We start from the raw sequence: 24,592 nt of genomic DNA on the forward strand, positions 1-24,592 counted from the left end.
GCTAGATGTTCTGCTACATTCTTGGAATAATATCACATCGCTGATAATATACAGAAGTGTGTCATACACTCCTACCCAGTTACAGGGAAGAGATGATGCAACGCTGGAATGGGGAGTGATTTCCTTTTAGGGATGAGGGGAGGGAACACTTGTCAGCAACACAGAGGTCTTCTGCACCTTTCAGTATCATGTTTTGTACATTACAGCGGTTGGCATAAATGCTATCATGGCTTTGGGACTGGGTAGACGTAAGGGAAGGCACTGCTTATGTCCTATATGTTCACATCTCCATCCTACTATGCTGGAACCATTACTTGTATGCCATATGTGAGGTCACGCTAGCTGCAACCCTACACGCACGCGCTCTCAGTTGCTGCAACCGATGCAGTACGTTGCACTGCGCAGGTGCACGCCTGCAGCGTACATTTCTATTTTTAGAAAGTGACGTCATCTTGAAATATCAGCAGCAGCCTTCACCCCCCCCGCCCCGGATAGACAGGACTCTTGGAGCAGCACTCCATGTCGATAGCAGTGGGAGGCCGCAGTAGCTAGTTAGCCACCGGGTGTTGAGATAGAGTCGGTTAGGGGTTGGAGCGAGGACTTGGAGGGGAGTCACTGATTATCTTAATTCTAATTTGCGCCTCGGCAGCATTAAAAAGCGTATTGTTTCACCATTGTTTAGCTAGTATTGTAAGTGGGTTTTTAGAGATAATCCGCAGTGACATTTGATGTGCTGTGTGTAGTGTAGGACGTCATCGGGAAAATACACATTGCTTTCGAATACACCTAGCTATCGTCAATAGCCTCCCGTATCTTGGAACTGACTGCCCGACCCTCGGCACATCAACAGCGACAATGGCAGATAGAGAGCAACTGATCCAGAGAGCCCGTATGGCTGAGCAGGCGGAGCGGTACGATGACATGGCCTCAGCGATGAAACAGGTAGACATAATTTTGCATAATGAGCAATGCAGCTCACTTGGAAGAATGGCCAAATGTGACAGTAATTCATATCAGTTTGTAACAAAGGTTATCTATTATTACACTATTCACTAGTCAGACAATGTAGCCTCTTGCTAACTAGCTAACTAACTATAGTAACTGGGATTATAGTCTTAATCTAAGAAATAATTTCCAGAATTCTGTGCAATATCATAAATCAATGTGAAACCTGGTGCACACAGTACCAAGGTTGGCTATTTCGCTTCTGTTGCTATGTTATTTAGCCATATATTTTTTTAGAAGTGAATGTGGTAGCTGAAGAGCTAGCTGAGCTAACAATGAAACTGGTGGTGGTCTGGTTTCGTGGCTACGGCTGGTCTACGATGCAGTAGTAGCAGCACTAGCCTAGAGGCTGAACAGGGACACACGTTGGGTGCGTTCATTCACTACAGCACTTTGGGCTGATTGAATAAACCTAGATATTCCAAGCTTGAAAGCTGGTCTTACCTTTCCTGTAATAAACTAATATACAGAATAGTCGTCAAATTTATGCCAGACGGGTACAATTTCTTAAATTACGAACAAATATGATGGAAGTTTATCAACGACCAGATTTTGCTCCTTACAAACGCACCCACAAACCTGTCTGCAAGGGTGGAAATGGCTGCAGTTTGATGTATCGATGATGATGGATACATATTCTGCTTATGATTTAAATGTAGCCTGTTTCTCAAAAGGCATAAGACGAGCACCTTTATATAAAAAAGAGCGTTTAATATTCACAGTTAAGAATCAAGCACAGCTTCAGCCACAAATACAGCACAGTCTAGGCTTTCTCCAGCTAGGCATGCATGCACCCTGCAACGTCACACCTTTGTCATTGGTACATTTATAGAGTTTTTCTTCAGGATAGGAATGTTAGGTCAATGGTACATTTGTTCAATTTCTGGAAGGTTTATGATATGGTAGCATTTTCACATCCTGACACCATTCTTTGCAACACTTCTATGTCCTCACCAGGTGACTGAGCTGAGTGAGCCTCTGAGTAACGACGACCGCAACCTGCTCTCCGTGGCCTACAAGAACGTGGTGGGAGCCCGGCGGTCCTCCTGGCGCGTCACCTCCAGCATCGAGCAGAGGGCCATGGCCGACGGCAACGACAAGAAGCTGGAGCTGGTGAAGGCCTACCGGGAGACCATCGAGAAGGAGCTGGAGACGGTCTGCCAGGACGTGCTCAACCTGCTCGACCAGTTCCTCATCAAGAGCTGTGGAGAAGACCAGCTGGAGAGTAAGGTGTTCTACCTGAAGATGAAGGGCGACTACTACCGCTACCTGGCCGAGGTGGCCACGGCCGAGAAGAAGACCTCCGCCGTGGAGTCCTCCGAGGGAGCCTACAAGGAGGCCTACGAGATCAGCAAGAGCATGGCGGCCACCCACCCCATCCGCCTAGGTCTGGCCCTCAACTTCTCTGTGTTCTACTACGAGATCCAAAACGCCCCCGAGGAGGCCTGCAAGCTGGCCAAGGAGGCCTTTGATGAGGCCATCGGACACCTGGACAATCTGAACGAGGACTCCTATAAGGACTCCACCCTCATCATGCAGCTGCTGCGGGACAACCTGACCCTGTGGACCAGCGACCAGCAGGACAGCGAGGGGGGAGAGGCCCAACCCTGAGACCACCTCCTCCTAACCCCTGATAGTCTTTAGCTAGAGTTAGCCACTCCCCTTCCCACTGCCCCCCCCCCCCCCCCCCCATGCTTTACTAGTTTCAGATCTTTTGTTCTCTAATCTCTTCCTCATCGCTCACCTCTTTGTGCCATTATCATGCTCAATTAAGGCCTCATCAGGAATAATCTGTTCTCTAGTGGCCTGTTGTTTTTGTCCTACATTCTCACCTCTTCCCTTGCTGCATTCACCCTCTCATACTGTCCTCCTCAACTCTCTCCCTCTTTTCTGTCCTCCAAGCCTTTCTGTCCCTGGCCCACTTCCTGTGCGCTAGGTGGTATTTTTTCTGCTTCGATCCATTCCATCCCCTCCCTTCCATAGTTGCTGATAATTAACTGACTAGTTGGTATTCAAGTGACATTTCCACAGGATGTTCTCGTGAGGACAATTTAGTATCGATCATGAGTGGATGTCTGTAATTCTAATTAGGGAAAATGTATTTCATTACGTTACACAGCATAGTGGAAATGTTACTATTGACCAGAATGTGGTTGTAATCTCCTCCTTGACTTGAACCCTTTCTATGCCCCCCTGTCAATGTAAGATGTCTGTCTGTTGTTCCTCCTCTCGATTTCCTGTCTGTTGCCCTTTCCACTCTGCCCTCTGATCTCTGTGTGCACTGCTAGCCCCTGTGAATGTGTGTGCCAGCAATCATACCATTTTGAAATGTCCACCTTTTTGAAGGTTGATGGGACAGTGTCTGGAGTTTTCAGTTGTGCAAGTACATTTGTTTATTATTATGAATAATGTATGGTCATTAAAACATTACCTACCCTGTGAACTTGTGGGTTTATACCCTGTTCTGTGTGAATGCTTGGATGAACAGCATGCTCGTGCACATCAGTCGCCATGAGTGAATCTGTGGCCCTGCGGTCATGAGCTATTTGGTCATGATGTTTCCTGTTGTATGTTTATTTTCTCATTCCGATTATCTCTGTATTACACACACACACACACACATTTAGTTCACTGTGTGTGTTTTTTGTGAGACTGTTCTCATTGTATTCCTCCCCCTGATGGACAAAGTCAGAATGGTGTCTTGGTGCAGTCTACATTTCCAATGAATTAGCTGCACACTTCTGTTGGAGTGAAATGTACAGTAGGTGTAATATGACTCATTTTAGTTTTCTGTTGCAAAAGTTTTGATTCTATATGCCCAATTGAACACCACCCTGGCTTGTTTTACCACTTTTTTGTTTTACCTTCCTGGCTCTTTGTTGTGCGGCATTTTACCATGTTAAGCTCCAGACTCGATACTTACCTGGTGGTTGTTTCTGGTACTTTTACCCTCCCGACTACAGGGTCCATAACGTAACAGCCCCATTAAAGGGATTTTTTTGTTGTTGCAATCTTTCGACTTTATCATTGATTTATAGGTCTATGCTGAGACTGGTATTACAAACATCCCACTACAAGGAATACAAGGATGAAAGAATTAGAAAATAATCATGATCCAAAACCAATCAAAGTTCTATCAATTAAATTGTCAGTCTTTTATATTGGTACAGGCTTATCTTGATCATCTCAGGGAGGAGTGAGGTTGGGCATAGTTCAGGCTTTGAAATTGCTGAGATAAAAGCTCAGGGTCAGGGAAGATGCATCAGGTGATGATGATATAGGTTGGGGAGTAACATGTAATCCGTTACATGTAAGGGATTACAAAATGGGTAACTAATCCATTACGTTACCAGCAAAAATATTGTAATCAGATTGCACAACTGAGCAAGAGGACAAGTACATTAGTTAGTTACTAGTACAAACTAGTACACTAGTTTGAGAAACAAGATGCCTCACAAGTCCTCAACTGGTAGCTTCATTAAATAGTACCCTCAAAACACCAATCTCAACGTCAACAGTGAAGAGGCGCCTCCGGGATGCTGGCTTTCTAGGCAGAGTTCCCCTGTCCAGTGTCTGTGTTCAATTTGCCCATCTTAATATTTGCTTTTTATTGGCCAGTCTGAGATATGGCTTTTTCAGCTGTGCTAACATAATTGCAAAAGGGTTTTCTAATGCTCAATAAGCCTTTTAAAATGATCAACTTGGATTAGCTAACACAACGTGCCATTGGAACACAGGAGTGATGGTTGCTGATAATGGGCCTATGTAGATATTCCATAGAAAAATCTGCTGTTTCCAGCTACAATAGTCATTTACAACGTTAACAATGTCTACACTGTATTTCTGATAAATTTGATGTTATTTTAATGGACAAAAAATGTGCTATTCTTTAAAAAACTAGGACATTTCTAAGTGACCCCAGACGTTTGAACAGTAGTGTATATCTAATTTATAACATTGTTAAAACAAACATTTTGAAATCATGGGTCCAAATCTTTGGATTTGCCCTTTAAACAGCTGCATATTATCAAGATATCAAATAGGCATTAACAAAAAGGTAAACAATAGGCCTATAGCAAATGCTGCATATGGCATACATTTTCACATGTAAATAGCACTTTTCAGTAGTGCTCAAAGCATGCCATTCCATGAGCGCAGCATTTATTTTTCAACTCGAATCAATGAGTCCAATCAGTTCACCATGACAACAAAATCATAATCAACAGAGTAGGGCTGGCTAATAAGTCCTTAGTCTTGGGGTTATACTCAGGTAAAACAACTTGGCTAATCTATATATACCATATTTCCAAGTCCTATTCTTGAAGAAGAAGGGGTATAACATTTATTGGAATGACTGGAATTCTGATAGACTGGTTTTTAATGTAAAGATATAATTTAATTGTATTATTATATGTTGTAAAAAGCGATGGGTTTGAAGAAGCCTACATAACCAACCCATAAAGTGAAATTGTACGTCCATATATGGCCAGCTATGTAAACTTTAACGTTTATTTATCCTGCAATAGATGTTCAATTGCCTCTTAAGGGAAAAGTCATCTAAAAATAACTGAATGTAATCAGATTACGTTACTGAGTTTGGGTAATCCAAAAGTTACATTACTGATTACAATTTTGGACAGGTAACTAGTAACTGTAACGGATTACATTGAAAAAGTAATCTACCCAACCCTTGGAGCAGTACAAGGGTAAGATCATACAGTGACATTGTAAATGTTATATACCTGTAGAGACTAATGGCTGATGTAAATGTATGTGAACAAGATTGTTCGTAGCTGTGATGAGAGAGATTAATACAATTTTATGGATAGCCCCTTATCACACGCACACTCAAGTCTTCACCAGCAACCTGAAGAGGAATGGAGGGGCAGAGTAATCATTAACCCACTATCTGTGTGTGTTTACTCTGTGAGTGAGGTAGTTTTGTGAAGAAAGCACCTTTTTGATTGACTGTTACCTTGATTCAGAATTTGTTTCCTTGTGGAAATAAATCATAATATTGACAGAAGAGTTCATGGCCTGGGCTTACAGTCAACAGCCATGTCCATTAACACACATTTAATGCTAGTATTACTATATTTCCCCATTAAACATGTCCTATTATAGCCAATAAATCCTTCCTAATGGTTGTGTTCTATCAAAAACCCAACATATTGTTTTTCCTGTATGCTCTTTGGTGTGCTCTTTCTCCCAGGAGTCCACAATTCACCTGCTGCCACAGCACTTTCACAGTTGATGTATCTACCTACAGTAGTCACCTACTTTCAGAGTTATATCAACCAGTCTAGGGTTAGTGTAATTCTGAAAGTGGAGTGGCTTACAAGTTGTCTTTTATAGGATTTTTTTTTTCTTCTAAGTATTTGCGGTTTAGTTGATCATTAAAGCGTCAATCAGCAGTAGAAACAATAACAAAGCTACTGCCTGCCACTGTTATGGTAAAAAGCTGAGGGATGGGTTGGGAGAAATGCAACCATTCTCAAATTCCTAGACAGAGCTAAGAATGCAAGGACTGACCAACCATGATGTCAAAATGATCGTTTTTATGCTATATTGTGTTTATTTACAAACATTGGAGTAAAACAAGCTTATATTTGGGGTTCTGATAGGGTACAACAGTTGAACTAAGCTCGTGAGGCATAAGTTACTGTACATTCTTCAAGAATCAATGGGTACATATAATTAATTTATAAGTCCAAAAATGGATGTAGCAACTGTTGATTTCCCCTTCAATGACCCTTTGTTTGCCATAAAGCACATTCTTTGCATTGTCTCAAACACACTATTAACCAACACACCAGTGGGGGTCGGTGCCGTTTAAGATGAGGGAGGATGATTTGTTTTTTATGAGGTTGGCCTTATTTCTACTACAGCACATTGGATGACTGTCATTCATATACAATTAACCCAGCTCAATGTAACATCGATAGATTTAGACTACTACATGATAGTCGAATTTTACCTATACACATCATGAGCTTGCTACAACCTAGCCTATGAATAAAAGCTTACAATGTAGGAGCACAGGTCGAGAGAAATTTGAGTCATCAAGGTGACAGACATTGACACATTCAACACTGCCTTGCACACTCTTGTTGCCTCTAGCTGATCTAGGGTGTAATCATTTGTCCAACAGTTGCAAACAAGATTTTTCTATAGGACAAATTCAGGTAAGTTTCTCATATTTTGTTCCTTTTGCTTCCGTTTAAGAAATGTTTTTACAACAGAATCGGCAGAATGAATACACCCCTGATCACACCCAGAGTTCACTTTCATTGCAGCCACATACAAACAGCATGATCCTTTTGATCATTGAAGAATTGCTTCTCGCATCTACGCACTCCCCTCTTCTCACCTTTTCCCTGCGCTTGTGGACTTCAGTGCACAACACATCAGCTGTCTGTGACCAGATGAAAAAACCTTTCCAAACCAAACCTTCATATCATAACCACTAACCGTTACACATATCCTACATCGTTGTCACCATATTAAATAATGTCATAGTCAACATAGCTTCTAGAACTAAGGTGTTAGTAAACCCGCTACAATCATGCATTACAGTGTACAGTCAGCAAGGAGTTTAGCAGTTACACCGACGGGCAATAAATTAATAAAACCAAAAGCTTACCTTGACTTCGAAGAGTTCCAGTGTTGGATAGCAATAGCCAGCTAGCTAACATAGCCAGCGAGCTAACCCTGTTTGGGCAGGGTGCTTGAGTAGGCTAAACTAGCTAGGTAAGTGAAAATGAAAAAATACAAAATCTCTCTCTTTCTCTCTCTCTCTTGCTTCTCCTTCATTTTTTAATAAATTAATTTGTTCAAAACTGTTGAGCTATTGTTTTTCTCTCTCCTTGAGTCAACTACTCACCACATATTATGAACTTCAGTGCTAGCTAGCTATAGCTTATGCTTTCAGTACTAGATTCATTCTCTGATCCTTTGATTGGGTGGACAACATGTCAGTTGCTGCAAGAGCTCTGACCGTTTGGAGGAGGTCCTCTGGAAGTTGTCCTAATGACTGTGTAAGTCTATGGAAGGGGGTGAGAACCATGAGCCTCCTAGGTTTTGTATTGAAGTCAATGTAACCAGAGGAGGATGGAAACTAGCTGTCCTCCGGCTACACAATGGTGCTACCCTACAGAGTGATATTGCGGCTACTGTAGACCTTCATTGCAAAACAGTGTGTTTTAATCAATTATTTGGTGATGTGAATATTGTTAGTATAGTTTCATCTAAAAATGATAACTTTTTAAATGTTTCACTATTTACATTTTTCTGAAATTCACTGTTGAGGACAGTCCTCCCCTTCCTCCTCTGAGGAGCCTCCACTGGTCCACACGCACAGGTACATACGTGCTCACGTGCACACACATACCTATCTGTGGGGTCAGTAGTACATAAGTAGCATTGCAGGTGACAGAGGAGTCAGTAGCACAGCAGTAAAGGAGAGAGGCTTCTACAATACACCTGTCCTCTGGTCATCTCTGCAGCTCAGAACAGACAAAATGACACAGGATTATTTTGGGTTGTCCTTAGTTAGAAGTGTGCCTAACAATGGCACCACGGCTCTCAACAACCCGGCGGATATCTCCGTCATTGTGATCTACTTTTTGGTTGTCCTGGCAGTCGGAGTATGGGTGAGTTCCTTAATCTTTCCATTGACACATTGACACTAAAACAACTCTGTGTCTGTGAATAGTTAATCCCTCAGAAAGGAAAAGAGAGCATGTTTTAGTTGAATCTGGAGAAAAGTTGTTTTCTCTATACTGAATATGATTTTTTTTTAAATAAAAAAATAGAAGCATCTGGATAGTGTTTCAATGAGTTTCCTTCTGAGTGATAATATGTCCTTATATTTACAAAAATTAAATATGAATTATGATATTCTACACTTTCTATTCAAAGTAATTCAGATGGCTTCCAAAAAACATAATCACTAATGGGTTAATGGCTGGACTCATGCAGTACACTTGTTGCTGCAGATATTGTCCAATTGGGCCATTGTGCCAGGTACATTATGCGGAAATTCTCCTCAAGTGTATGTCAAGTAGCCTATGAATACCCAGTGTCAAGTAGCCTATGAATACCAAGTGTTAAGTAGCCTATGAATACCAAGTGTCAAGTAGCCTATGAATACCAAGTGTCAAGTAGCCTATGAATACCCAGTGTGAAGTAGCCTATGAATACCAAGTGTCAATTAGCCTGTGATAACCAAGTGTCAAGTAGCCTATGAATACCACATGTTAAGTAGCCTATGAATACCCAGTGTCAAGTAGCCTATGAATACCAAGTGTCAAGTAGACTATGAATACCAAGTGTCAAGTAGACTATGAATACCAAGTGTCAAGTAGCCTATGAATACCAAGTGTCAAGTAGCTTTTGAATACCAAGTGTTAAGTAGCCTATGAATACCAAGTGTCAATTAGCCTGTGATAACCAAGTGTCAAGTAGCTTATGAATACCAAGTGTTAAGTAGCCTATGATTACCAAGTGCACTGACCTCTCATTGAATTCCCTGGATTGCTTCAATTTATGCCCAGCTGCAAAATGTATAATATTGCCAGACATTTATAGAACAAGTCACCAAGTATGTTTGAATTAAATTGCTGAGGAATACTTTTGCATTTGTCATATTGTTTCAGCCTTGTGGAGAGTCGCAACAGTACTAACTACACACCCACTGGGCACAGACAAGTAACATCTATTCCTCTTTGGTTCAACGTACATGTAGTTTCATTGAAATGATGTGGAAACAACTTTGATTCAACCAGTGTGTGCCCAGTGGTTAGTGCTGATTGATGATTGACCCGAACAATGTTTACAAGATGTAGTAAACCATCAGTGTGACATTAACACCATATAAACAAAAATGTATATTGACCTTGTATATATAACTGAAAAAGGTGCAAACGACCGTATCATGTAACAACAAGGTTATTGATCAACATGATCCCTGATACATGAATATGGTATCTCAAAACAACTCAATTAACCCGTCTCTCTTTGCAGGCTATGGTGAGCACAAACCGAGCCACCGTAGGTGGATTCTTCCTCGCAGGAAGAAGCATGGTGTGGTGGCCAGTGAGTATAAGTCTTCTCTTAGGACAGTCTATTACATATTATAAACTGGGTGGTTCGAGCCCTGAATGCTGATACATTATTACGTTCAAAGGCATCGAACTCGCTCTAATCTACTGCCCACTGTTTATGACACTGGCCCATATTTGGAAAGACACACCCTGTTCTCCTGAACTATCCTAATACGTGCCTGTATTCCATGGAAGTGTCCAGTTCATACTTAAATCAAGGTCATAATCTTTTATCTTGATGCGTTGGAAGCCCATAAATCATATGCCCTTCATTTGAGACTGCTCCTAATGACTCACTAATGACTGATGTTGATTGTACCAGTACATGTGAGGTGTCTAACTTAATTGCATATTTCCCTTCTATGGACCATGTACTTGGCAACCTTTGCCCCGTTATCTAACACGGTCCACCTGTTGTTGTTGTAAATGTTCCTTTATGAATGAAGTTCTTCTCAATGACCTTCCATATCCCAAAACTGTGAAAGAATATAACTACTTTCTGTATAAATTGATCCTGAACGTTCCTCTGTCCTTCCTCTCCAGATTGGGGCATCCCTCTTTGCTAGCAACATTGGCAGTGGGCATTTTGTTGGCATCGCAGGGACTGCGGCTGCAGGTGGACTTGCCATTGGCGGATTCGAATGGAATGTGAGTGGCAACGTCTAATGTAAATAAATACCCTGATAACCTCTCATGCAAACATCATCATAAACGTACCTGAAACGTACCTGATATTATCACTCATCTCATCTCTATCTCTATTATCATCGCATCTCTATCTCTGTTATCATCTCCTCTATCTCTGTTATCATCTCATCTCTATCTCTGTTATCATCTTATCTCTATCTCTGTTATCATCTCATCTCTATCTCTGTTATCATCTCATCTCTATCTCTGTTATTTTTATTTTATTTTATTTATTTTTATTATTATTATTATTATTTTTTATCCGTTATTTTACCAGGTAAGTTGACTGAGAACACGTTCTCATTTGCAGCAACGACCTGGGGAATAGTTACAGGGGAGAGGAGGGGGATGAATGAGCCAATTGTAAACTTGTAAACTTATCATCTCTATCTCTGTAATCATCTAATCTCTATCTCTATTATCTATCTTTATTATCATCTCATCTCTATTTCTGTTATCATCTCATCTCTATCTCTGTTATCATCTCATCGCTATCTCTGTAATCATCTCATCTCAATCTCTATTATCACCGCATCTCTATCTCTGTTATCATCTCATCTCAATCTCTGTTATCATCTTATCTCTATCATCATCTCATCTCTATCTTTGTTATCATCTCTATCTCTATTATCATCTCATCTATCTCTGTAAACCATCTAATCTCAATCTCTATTATAATCACATCTCTATCTCTGTTATCATCTCATCTCTATCTCTGTAATCATCTCATCTCAATCTCTAGTATCATCTCAATCTCTGTTATCATCTCATCTATATCTCTGTTATCATCTAATCTCTATCTCTGTAATCATCTCATCTCAATCTCTATTATCATCTCATCTCTATCTCTATTATCATCTCATCTATATCTCTGTTATCATCTCATCTCTATCTCTGTAATCATCTCATCTCAATCTCTATTATCATCTCATCTCTATCTCTATTATATTCTCATCTCTATCTCTATAATCATCTCATCTCTATCTCTATTATCATCTCATCTCTATCTATGTTATCATCTCATCTCTATCTCTGTTATCATCTCATCTCTATTATCATCTCATCTCTATCTCTGTTATCATCTCATCTCGATCTCTGTTATCATCTAATCTCTATCTCTATAATCATCTCATCTCAATCTCTATTATCATCTCATCTCTATCTCTATTATCATCTCATCTATATCTATGTTATCATCTCATCTCTATCTCTAGTATCATCTCAATCTCTGTTATCATCTAATCTCTATCTCTGTAATCATCTCATCTCAATCTCTATTATCATCTCATCTCTATCTCTATTATCATCTCATCTATATCTATGTTATCATCTCATCTCTATCTCTGTTATCATCTCATCTCTATTATCATCTCATCTCTATCTCTATTATCATCTCATCTCGATCTCTGTTATCATCTAATCTCTATCTCTATAATCATCTCATCTCTATCTCTGTTATCATCTCATCTCTATTATCATCTCATCTCTATCTCTATTATCATCTCATCTCGATCTCTGTTATCATCTAATCTCTATCTCTATTATCATCTCATCGCTATCTCTATTATCATCTCATCTCTATCTCTGTTATCATCTCCTCTATCTCTGTTATCATCTCATCTCTATCTATGTTATCATCTCATCTCTATCTCTGTTATCATCTCATCTCTATTATCATCTCTATCTCTATTATCATCGCATCGCATCTCTATCTCTATTATCATCTCATCTCGATCTCTGTTATCATCTCATCTCTATCTCTATTATCATCTAATCTCTATCTCTATAATCATCTCATCTCTATTATCATCTCATCTCTATCTCTATTATCATCTCATCTCTATCTCTATTATCATCTAATCTCATCTCTATCTCTGTTATCATCTCATCTCTATCTCTGTTATCATCTCCTCTATCTCTGTTATCATCTCGTCTCTATCTCTGTTATCATCTCGTCTCTATCTCTGTTATCATATCATCTCTATTTCTATTGAACTCTGCAATTATTTGTATAAAAGGCGCAATTTTTTTAACATTTTTTTTTTTTACATAATATAGTTTATTATCTATATTGGGGCTGATAAGCCTGTAGGTTAAATGTCACTATATGATCGATACTAGAGAACAGCAGTGGGCGAAAGTAGTAACACTTCTAGTAAAAAGTAAAAAATCTGTCATTTCATATATTCCCCATCTGAGCCCTTAGGATGTGTGTTTTCAGGCTCTTGTGGTGGTGATCATTCTTGGATGGCTCTTTGTTCCCATTTACATCAAAGCTGGGGTGAGAACAACCTTTTCTGCTATTACAGTGTAATTACCATTATACCATGCAATTTCTTACATTTCTGTAGCATATAATCAAGTGCTATTCCACAATGTAGTCATGTCTACTGGATGTGTTTAGGTGGTGACCATGCCAGAGTACTTGAGGAAGCGGTTCGGAGGCCAGCGCATCCGCATCTATCTCTCAGTGCTCTCACTCTTCCTCTATGTCTTCACTAAGATCTCAGTGAGTCACTCATATCACTGTTCATTGTATATTACTGATGGTCAGTCCATAAAAACAACTAGGTACACTGTATATATACACTACCGTTCAAAAGTTTGGGGTCACTTAGAAATGTCCTTGTTTTCGAAAGAAAAGCAAATTTTTATGTCCATTAAAATAACGGTTTTGCGGGTAATATTTAATGAAGCTGCCAGTTGAGGACTTGTGAGGCGTCTGTTTCTCAAACTAGACAATCTAATGTACTTGTCCTCTTGCTCAGTTGTGCACCGGGGCCTCCCACTCCTCTTTCTATTCTGGTTAGAACCAGTTTGTGCTGTTCTGTGAAGAGAGTAGTACACAGCGTTGTACCAGATCTTCAGTTTATTGGCAATTTCTCGCATGGAATAGCCTTCCTTTCTCAGAACAAGAATAGACTGACAAGTTTCAGAATAAAGTTCATTGTTTCTGGCCATTTTGAACCTGTAATCGAACCCACAAATGCTGATGTCCCAGATACTCAACTAGTCTAAAGAAGGACAGTTTTATTGCTTGTTTCAGCAAGGGGCAACAAAGTTTCATCACGTTGTTAAAAGTCCATGTTAATTTATGTACGTAGAAACAGACTCAACTTCACGAATGCTCGGCCATCTGGTCTTCAGTCAGCTGTTCGTTTATGACAGTTATTGTATTGAATTTTTTCTTCATCCAAAATCGTGTGCTAGCCATATAGAAGCCCTTCCTTTGTCGTTAATCCCCTCTCTCTCTCTCTCTCTCTCTCTCTCTCTCTCTCTCTCTCTCTCTCTCTCTCTCTCTCTCTCTCTCTCTCTCTCTCTCTCTCTCTCTCTCTCTCTCTCTCTCTCTCTCTCTCTCTCTCTCTCTCTCTCTCTCTCTCTCTCTCTCTCTCTCTCTCTCTCTCTCTCTCTCTCTCACTCTCTCTCTCAATCTCTCTTTCTCTCTCTCAGGCAGATATGTTTTCTGGAGCCATCTTTATTAACCAGGCTCTCGGGCTTAACATCTACCTTGCTGTGGTTCTCCTGCTAAGTATCACTGCTCTATACACCGTCACAGGTATATTAATACATACTCTCAACTTTACACTACATAACTGTATATAGCAGCGATATACACTGAGTGTACAAAACATGCACTTTCCATGACAGACTGACCAGGTGAATTCAGGTGAAAGCTATGATCCCTTATTGATGTCACTTGTTAAATCCACTTACATCAGTGTAGATGAAAGGGAGGAGACAGGTTAAGGAAGGATTTTTAAGCCTTGAGACAAGTGAGACATGGATTGTGTATGTGTGCTATTCAGAGGGTGAATGGGCAAGACAAATGGTAGTAGGTGCCAGGTGGACCAGTTTAAATGTGTGTCAAGAACTGCAACGCTGCTGGGTTTTTCACGCTCAACAGATTCCTGTGTGTATCAAGAATGGTCCACCACCCAAAGGACATCCAGCCAACTTGACCAAACTGTGGGAATCATTGGAGTCAACATGTGCCAGCATCACTGTAGAATGCTTTCCACACATTGTAGAGTCCATGCCACATCGAATTGAGGCTGTTCTGAGGGCAAAGGGGGGTGCATCTCAGTATTAGGAAGGTGTTCCTAATGTTTTGTGCACTTAGTGTATAGCAGCGATATATAACTAATTCACTGAGAGGAGCCCTATATCGACTATGTCCATTTAAACCAATATGGAGTTCTTATCTGTAACCATGGCAGAGTGGAGTAAAGTCCATCCTGTATTGCTGTATTTGAGTCTTAATAGCAGACTATGTCTGACGGCACAAATGCCTTCCTCCAAGGCTGTTTATCTCCTGTACCACATGCGTAATTACCCATACTCCCTGATAAAACCTTGTTGTTCACCTCTGTAATGATGCATTAATTCCAGGACTTTAGTTCACTGACAGGCCATCAGCAAGGTCAGTAACGCAACACTGTCTCTGTATAGGATTGGGTTTCCATAATACTCATATAAACATGTAATGTAGATTAGTCTAGACTGTCTCCTGAGTGGCGCAGCAGTTTAAGACACTGCATCTCAGTGCTAGAGGCATCCCTACAGACCCTGGTTCAATTCCAGGCTGTATCACAACCGACCGTGATTGAGAGTCCCATAGGGCGGCGCACAATTGGCCCAGCGTTGTCCGGGTTCCGGTTTGGCCGGGGTAGGCCGTCATTGTAAATTGCCTAGTTAATTAAGGGTTAAATATTTTTTTTAATCTCTGTATAGGATTAGGTTTCCATAATGCTCATATAAACATGTAGTGGAGTTTAGTATAGGTTTTGTAAATATCATACATGAAGGTGAGTTAACTGCTGAAAATAGAGTGACTCACAGCATCAAATACTGTCATGCACACGTGACACATCGATGCTTTCGAGGTGCAGTCAACAGCAAACGTTGTGTGCACTGTTATTCTTTGCTAGGGCTTGATTTTCAGTCTGTAAGGCAGCCCCACGCAAATGTATGTAGGCCACCGTATCCTCTCTATTACCATTGTGCTCAAATGAATATCAATGACCTACATGTATATTCATATACCGTACACAACTACTGAGGGGAGTTATAGAGTCTATATGATAGACAAACATCAAACGAACAACTGGACCACTAACAGGCTATCCTTTTTGACCAAGGGCAATCATTAAAGTAAAAAATAAACATCACGTCTACAGTGTAAATGAGTACTACAGGGGTTTTCCACAGCTTAGTCATTGACTGTAACCCTGTATGAGTAATGAGTGGGATTGTGTTGTGCTGACTCTCACCATGTGCACTCTGCTTCAGGTGGACTGGCTGCAGTGATCTACACAGACACATTGCAGACCATCATCATGGTCGTGGGATCTTTCATCCTCATGGGTTATGGTAATGTATTTATTCATCCTCATGGGTTATGGTAATGTATTTATTCATCCTCATGGGTTATGGTAATGTATTTATTCATCCTCATGGGTTATGGTAATGTATTTATTCATCCTCATGGGTTATGGTAATGTATTTATTCATCCTCATGGGTTATGGTAATGTATTTATTCACCCTCATGGGTTATGGTAATGTATTTATTCATCCTCATGGGTTATGGTAATGCATTTATTCACCCTCATGGGTTATGGTAATGTATTTATTCACCCTCATGGGTTATAGTAATGTATTTATTCACCCTCATGGGTTATGGTAATGTATTTATTCATTGCCTCTTTTCCTTTTCCTAAAACTCTATATCTCTTCTTCCAATTCCTCTAACCTCTCTCATCCCTCTTTCCCAACCCTCTTCTGTCTGTCTCCCCAGCCTTCAATGAGGTGGGAGGTTATGAGAACTTCCAGACGCGCTACATGGAGGCCATACCCACTCTGACTGGGGTCAACATCAGTGAGAGCTGCTACACCCCTCGGCCTGACTCCTTCCACATCTTCAGGGACGCGGTGACAGGGGACCTGCCCTGGCCAGGCCTGGTGTTTGGCCTCACTGTCCAGGCCACCTGGTACTGGTGCACTGATCAGGTAGCCTACTGCTCCGTAGGGAATTAATAAGTCTAACACCCTCCCTCAGTTACATGCACACACACACACACACTAATGTGTGTATCATTACCATGGCCACTCTTTCCAAACAGCTCTCAGCTTGTCTTAGCTTAAGTGGCTGCCTTATGCAGAGAAGCATGCTTTTAGTTAGACCCAAATGCACTTCCTTCCCACAGACTTATTAAATAAGACTATTTCCGCTAGAAAAGCTGCACACACATTTGTACCTGTCAGAAGATCTGTGGTTGTATGGTGCATGGAAGGAATGATGAGTGCATTTCACTTCAAACCCCTTTCATTCCCCTCTACTCTTGATATTGACATATTCAAGCAATACAGAGGCACCATACTTAAGTTTTGACCATGAAAACTTAATCCATCACCTCTTTAGTCACTGGAGGCCTTTTATCTCTCCTGTCACCTAGGTGATTGTCCAGCGCTGTCTATCTGCCAAGAATCTTTCCCATGTCAAGGCTGGCTGTATCCTGTGTGGCTACCTGAAGCTGCTGCCCATGTTCCTCATGGTCTTCCCTGGCATGATCAGCCGAATCCTCTACCCAGACGAGGTGGCGTGCGTGGAACCAGAGGAGTGTCTGAGGTACTGTGGGGCCAGTGTTGGCTGCACCAACATTGCTTATCCCAAACTGGTGGTGGACCTCATGCCAAATGGTGGGTAACAGAAGATACTAGTCCATCTAGTAACAATGACAGACCTAGCACCACTATCAAATGAAATGAAATTGTATTTGTCACATGTGCCGGATACAACCGTACCGTGAAATGCTTACTTACAAGCCCTTAACCAAAAATGTAGTTCAAGAAATAGAGTTAAGAAAATATTTACGAAATAAACTAAGGTAAAAAAAGGTAATATTAAGTAACACAATAAAATAACAATACCGAGGCTATGTACAGGGGGTACCGTTACCGAGTCAGGTTAGTCGAGGTCATTTGTACATGTAGGTAGGGGTAAAGTGACTATGCATAGAAAATAAACAGTGAGTAGCAGCAGTGTAAAAACAAAGGGGGGGGGGGGGGGGGGGGGTGTCAATGTAGATAGTCCAGGTGGCCATTTGATTAATTGTTCAGCAGTCTTATGGCTTGGGGGTAGAAGCTGTTAAGGAGCCTTTTGGACCTAGACTTGGCACTCCGGTACCGCTTGCCGTGCGGTAGCGGAGAGAACAGTCTATGACTTTCACAAAAAATCAATAAATTAGGGCCTTCCTCTGACACTCCTAGTATATAGGTCCTGGAAGGCAGGAAGCTTGGCCCCAGTGATGTGCTGGGCCATACGCTCTACCCGTTATAGCGCCTTACAGTCGGATAACGAGCAGTTGCCATACCAGGAGGTGATGCAACCGGTCAGGATGCTCTCGATGGTGCAGCTAAATAACTTTTTGAGGATCTGGGGACCCATGCCAAATCTTTTCAGCCTCCTGAGGGGGAAAAGGTGTTGTCGTGCCCTCTTCATGACTGTCTTGGTGTGTTTGGACCATGATAGTTTGATGGTGATGTGGACACCAAGGAACTTGAAACTCTCGACCTGCTCCACTTCAGCCCTGTCGATGAGAATGGGGGCGTGTTCGGCTGCAGTCCACGATCAGCTCCTTTGTCTTGCTCACGTTGAGGGAGAGGTTGTTGTCCTGGCACCGCACTGCACAGGGACTATGTTACTACAACACTGTTACTACTGCTACAAATAGTGGATTCAATAAGTACTACTCCTTATTCCAGGAAAACAGTTGTTGCTGCCAATACAATCAACCATCACATTTGTTCATCGCTTCATTCCTTCTCTTTTCTCTTTTCCACACCTATCCTAATCCGCATTCCCTCCATTCCTGTTCTCCTTTGCACCCCCCCCTCCCTGCCCTCTCCTCCCATCCTCCCCTCTCTCCTGCAGGTCTGCGAGGCCTGATGCTGTCGGTGATGATGGCGTCTCTGATGAGCTCCCTGACCTCCATCTTCAACAGTGCCAGCACCCTGTTCACGATGGACATTTACACCAAGATACGCAGCTCCGCCTCCGAGAAGGAACTCATGATCGCTGGGAGGTACAGTAACACACAGCTCAGCCTGCTCGAGTTCTTTGGACTTCACTTGCTTTAATACACGTGTATATGTTTCTGCTTGTGTATGTTTGCATTTAGATAAATGGGTAATATTTATGTATTATTCTTGGCTGTGTAGGGTGTTTATCCTGGTTCTGATCGGGGTGAGTATAGCGTGGATCCCTGTGGTCCAGTCTGCTCAGAGCGGCCAGCTCTTTGACTACATCCAGTCCATCACCAGCTACCTGACCCCGCCCATCGCCGCCACCTTCATGCTCGCCATCTTCTGTAAGCGCATCAATGAGCCGGTGAGTCTCTAACTTAACCAAAGTCAGTGTGATTTAAACTAGTTTCATTGAGCTACTTATGGTTTGAACTGGTTAATTTAACCGGTTGTATAATTAAGCAATAAGGTACCTGAGGGGTTTGTGGTATATGGTCAATATACCACATATGGTCAATATACCACAGCTAAGGGCCGTATCCAGGCACTCCGCATTGCGTCGTGCAAAACGACAGCCCTTAGCCGTGGTATATTGGCCATATATCACATGCCCCTCGGGCCTTATTGCTTAAGTAGTTTATCTGAACTCTGCTGGCTAGGCTCAAAGGACCCTGGTTACCACTTTCACCATTTACTGCCTTGTTCCTGTGTATGTTTGTGTTATACGTGATGTTTGTGCAATTGGAAGTGAACCATGAAAATGTGTTGAGTCACAGACCCCCCCACTTTCAGGGTGTGTTCTATGGCCTTACGATAGGCCTGGCTATTGGCTTAACCAGGATGATCAGTGAGTTTGCCTATGGGACAGGAAGCTGTGTGACCCCCACTAACTGTCCAGTGATCATCTGTGGGGTCCACTACCTCTACTTCTCCATTATTCTGTTCTGTATCTCCTGCCTGCTGATAGTCAGCATCTCTCTCATGACCAAACCCATCGACGACAAACATGTAAGTTACAACTGCCCCCAATAGTCTAACTTTTTTAGTTATTCTTCCATCCGTGAATGTTAATTGAATAAAAACGCAGTCTCTCTGCTATCTCTAAATTAATTTCTCCCCATGTGTTTGTCCCGTGCCTCTTCCTCCCTCCATCTCCAGTTGCACCGCTTGTGCTGGCAGCTGAGGAACAGCACAGAGGAGAGGGTGGATCTGGAGCTAGACAATTGGAAAGAAAATCAAGAACCTACCTTTGTGGATATTGAAGATACGAGAGGTCTCTCTTCAATCTCTATCTGTTACTCCATGACACACATACAGATTTTATTTCTCACATTTACAACCACACACTGTTTCTTCATCCCTGTGTTTGTGTGTCTGTGCAGAGCCCACAGAGGAGCCAGGCTGTTGTAAGAAGGCAGTGTTGAGCTTCTGTGGCTTGGAGAAATCGAATGCTCCCAAGCTGAGTGCTGAGGAGCAGGCTGAGCTGCAGAGGAAACTCACAGACACCTCAGAGAAACCCCTGTGGAGGAACGTGGTCAATGCCAACGCCATCATCCTCCTGTGCGTCTGTGTCTTCTTGCACGGCTTCTACGGTTAAACATCTCCTCATACTGGACCTCCACTGCCCTGGACTGTCTAACCATAATCTTGAGTAGCCTCCTCTTTCAACCCTGAAATCGCCCCAGACTCACAGGCCCACAACGCACTGTGAATTGCCACCTCTCTTACACTCCCTCCCTCTATCCATCATCTGTACAGGTCGCTCTTAACCTCTTAACTTTGTAATCTCCACACCCCCGCCACGTGGCTAATGCTACGAACGCCTTACCTAGCTCCATACCTGAACGACTGGCCTAGCTCCATACCTGAACGACTGGCCTAGCTCCATACCTGAACGACTGGCCTTGCTCCATACCTGAACGACTGGCCTAGCTCCATACCTGAACGACTGGCCTAGCTCCATACCTGAACGACTGGCCTAGCTCCATACCTGAACGACTGGCCTAGCTCCATACCTGAACGACTGGCCTAGCTCCATACCTGAACGACTGGCCTAGCTCCATACCTGAACGACTGGCCTAGCTCCATACCTGAACGACTGGCCTAGCTCCATACCTGAACGACTGGCCTAGCTCCATACCTGAACGACTGGCCTAGCGCCATACCTGAACGACTGGCCTAGCTCCATACCTGAACGACTGGGCTAGCTCCATACCTGAACGACTGGCCTAGCTCCATACCTGAACGACTGGCCTAGCTCCATACCTGAACGACTGGCCTAGCTCCATACCTGAACGACTGGCCTAGCTCCATACCTGAACGACTGGCCTAGCGCCATACCTGAACGACTGGCCTAGCTCCATACCTGAACGACTGGCCTAGCTCCATACCTGAACGACTGGCCTAGCTCCATACCTGAACGACTGGCCTAGCTCCATACCTGGACGACTGGCCTAGCTCCATACCTGAACGACTGGCCTAGCTCCATACCTGAACGACTGGGCTAGCGCCATACCTGAACGACTGGCCTAGCTCCATACCTGAACGACTGGGTGTCACAACGCTCCTTCGTTTGGTGTTCTTTGTTCTTTGTGGACTGTAAACGTATGTACATGTATGTTGAATGTGTAATGAAGATCATGAGGATGATAAAGAGGATAATGATGATGATACTGATGATGGTGCTGATGAAGGATCTGAATAGAACTCGGTGTCCAAGGGTATCCAACGTTCACTTTGAACTTTCTGCCCTTCTTGAAGTTACTTTAGTTTGTTATATTACAAACACCAGGTGGGGCTGCAGTAGGAATAAACTTGCATAATTTAAGATTTAAGGAGCATCATTACCAAGATAACACTGTACAGCCAGTGGATTTTAAGGCATTGACACATCAAATGTTGTTGGCAATAAGAGGAAAAAAGCCAATACAACACATATACTTATTGAACACGTATGACATGTATCTTGTAGCTTCTTTTACTGAATTAATAAAGTATTCTACCTTAGTTCGAAAAAGGTTGAGAACTACCCTATTTTTCAGAGATGAGGGATGGACTCACAAACTCATTATCACACATTCAATCTCTGACTGACTACGGTGAATGGAGCCTGGCGATCAAAGGTCAAAAGTGGTGCCATGTTTCCTCTTTCCTCTAGCTGTCATTTTGCTTTGCTATGTGTTAATGAATGATATCTCAAAGATGGAAGGAGCAGTACATTTCCTCATGGTACTGGAGTAATAACCCACTTCACTCACGCACGCACGCACGCACGCACACACACACACACCCACACACACCCCCGAGCCATGCTTTTCTTTACTGCCCCCTGCCTGTCATAACAGTAAGTGCATCTGGAGGACCAAGAATGTAAAATATCACAGCCACATGGGGTGGATTACACTCTTTTGGTCTATGGGCTCTATTCAATCCGCATCGCGGATGTTCATTTTAACAGCGTGATTGAAATTTAAAGGAAATGTTCCCGCATTAGAACAGACTGCATTCACAGTGAACCGCTGCATATGTCCGTTCAATCAGAAATGACCTTAACATTTAAATCACACAATCTGAAACGCTTCAACTGTACAGATTGAATAGAGCCCTAAGTATACCTGTTACAAGTAGTGTACCCTAACCCTAGAATGGTATTAGGGTTGTTCCATGTCATTTCAGCAAGCCATGACACCCACCCTCGCAGATTGTTCTAAAATGGTTTCTGCAGTTAGAAACAGATTATTTTGTTGAAAGACAATTTGAACTCTATGGATTGCACCCAAATTGGCCATTTTAATTTATAGGATTCATATAATATTGAATAAATATAGCACCCAACATCCGATTTGGACCAAACCTCTTCCTAACATTGATTGAAGGTAGACTCAGCGATATGACGTAGATGGAGAAAGTAAACAGCATAGTGTGTCAATTTCTGCAACAATTGAAGCGCGAGGCTCAACTTCTCTGCTGTTCTGGTGCCCTGGCTACGACGCGAACGCGTGCACATGAGCAGATACTGTGTGTGACTATGTGAGAGCGAAGTCTTGCATCTTGCTCATCTCAATATCTCCGGTGCCGCTCGTGGCAACATGATTTTACTGAGTGTACCTTTAAGACATGAGGATTCCAAATAAATGCTCAAAAGCTACCAACGGACGCCCCAAACCCCACACCAAGCCCACCCCAACGCACAGTAGACCTAAACAGTTTCAGATTTCTATGTCTGACAAGTAGTATGACGCTGCGGCCTGGAGTATTCAGAGGAATTAGTCACTGAAGTCACTTGCCTTATATTGCATCTAACCCTAACCCTAGAATGGTATTATAGTGTCCTACAGCTGTAATGCTGAGCGCAACCATAACCCTTCAACATCAAGTGTGCTATAGTGAGATTTTCGATTGAATCCTGGCGTAATTGTAAAAGAACACAGAAAACTCTGCCTGTTGGTGCTATCCCATGTTGGTGCTATCCCAGTCCCTCTAACACACTGCCATCTTAGAAGCATCTGTCTCTCGTCTCAAAACATCCACATATTATTTTTGCGCTCTCTCTCTCTCTCTCTCTCTCTCTCTCTCTCTCTCTCTCTCTCTCTCTCTCTCTCTCTCTCTCTCTCTCTCTCTCTCTCTCTCTCTCTCTCTCTCTCTCTCTCTCTCTCTCTCTCTCTCTCTCTCTCTCTCTCTCAATTCAATTTTCAATTCAATTCAAGGGGCTTTATTGGCATGGGAAACATGTGTTAACATTGCCAAAGCAAGTGAGGTAGATATTATACAAAAGTGAAATAAACAATACAAATTAACAGTAAACATTACACTCACAAAAGCTCCAAAATAATAAAGACATTTCAAATGTCATATTATGTCTATATATGATGTTGTAATGTGCAAATAGTTAAAGAACAAAAGGGAAAATAAATAAACATAAATATAGGTTGTATTTACAATGGTGTTTGTTCTTCACTGGTTGCCCTTTTCTTGTGACAACAGGTCACAAATCTTGCTGCTGTGATTGCACACTGTGGTATTTCACCCAATAAATATGGGAGTTTATCAAAATTGGATTCGTTTTCGAATTCTTTGTGGGTCTGTGTAATATGGTCATACATTTGGCAGGAGGTTGAGAAGTGCAGCTCATTTTGTGGGCAGTGTGCACATAGCCAGTCTTCTCTTGAGAGCCATGTCTGCCTTCGGCGGCCTTTCTCAATAGCAAGGCTATGCTCACTGAGTCTGTACATAGTCAAAGATTTCCTTAATTTTGGGTTAGTCACAGTGGTCAGGTATTCTGCCACTATGTACTCTCTGTTTAGAGCCAAATAGCATCCCAGCTTGCGCTGTTTTTTTGTAAATTCTTTCCAATGCGTCAAGTAATTATCTTTTTGTTTCCTCATGATTTCGTTGGGTCTAATTGTGTAGCTGTCCTGGGGCTCTGTTTGTGAACAGAGCCCCAGGACTAGCTTGCTTAGGGGGTTATTCTCCAGGTTCATTTCTCTGTAGGTGATGGCTTTGGAAGTTTCTCTCTCTCTCACTCACTCACTCACTCACACACACACACACACACACACACACACACACACACACACACACACACACACACACACACACACACACACACACACACACACACACACACACACACACACACACACACACACACACACACACACACACACACACACACACACACGTAACAGTATAACTTTAGTACGTCCCCTTGCCCCGACACGGGCGCGAACCAGGGACCCTCTGCACACATCAACAACTGACACCCACGAAGCGT

General features: G+C 42.3%; 2 protein-coding genes across 2 annotated transcripts; both read left to right on the forward strand.

Annotated features, from left to right (window-relative positions):
• Window positions 1-469: 469 nt before the first annotated feature.
• ywhah (tyrosine 3-monooxygenase/tryptophan 5-monooxygenase activation protein, eta polypeptide) lies at window positions 470-3,448 on the forward strand. Its single transcript, XM_071350459.1, has 2 exons — window positions 470-942; window positions 1,963-3,448. The coding sequence occupies exons 1-2, from the start codon at window positions 856-858 to the stop codon at window positions 2,614-2,616; spliced, it is 741 nt and encodes a 246-aa protein (XP_071206560.1). The 5' UTR covers window positions 470-855; the 3' UTR covers window positions 2,617-3,448.
• Window positions 3,449-8,444: 4,996 nt separating this feature from the next.
• slc5a1 (solute carrier family 5 member 1) lies at window positions 8,445-21,829 on the forward strand. Its single transcript, XM_071350458.1, has 14 exons — window positions 8,445-8,657; window positions 10,030-10,101; window positions 10,653-10,757; window positions 13,018-13,077; window positions 13,201-13,305; window positions 14,247-14,352; window positions 16,086-16,166; window positions 16,592-16,803; window positions 17,250-17,493; window positions 18,728-18,878; window positions 19,015-19,183; window positions 19,612-19,827; window positions 19,978-20,092; window positions 20,202-21,829. Exons 1-14 carry the CDS (start codon window positions 8,526-8,528, stop codon window positions 20,414-20,416), a joined length of 1,983 nt encoding a protein of 660 aa, XP_071206559.1. The 5' UTR covers window positions 8,445-8,525; the 3' UTR covers window positions 20,417-21,829.
• Window positions 21,830-24,592: the final 2,763 nt, after the last annotated feature.

Source organism: Salvelinus alpinus, chromosome 18 (genome assembly GCF_045679555.1).
Source record: "Salvelinus alpinus chromosome 18, SLU_Salpinus.1, whole genome shotgun sequence".
NCBI classification, from domain to species: Eukaryota; Metazoa; Chordata; class Actinopteri; order Salmoniformes; family Salmonidae; genus Salvelinus; species Salvelinus alpinus.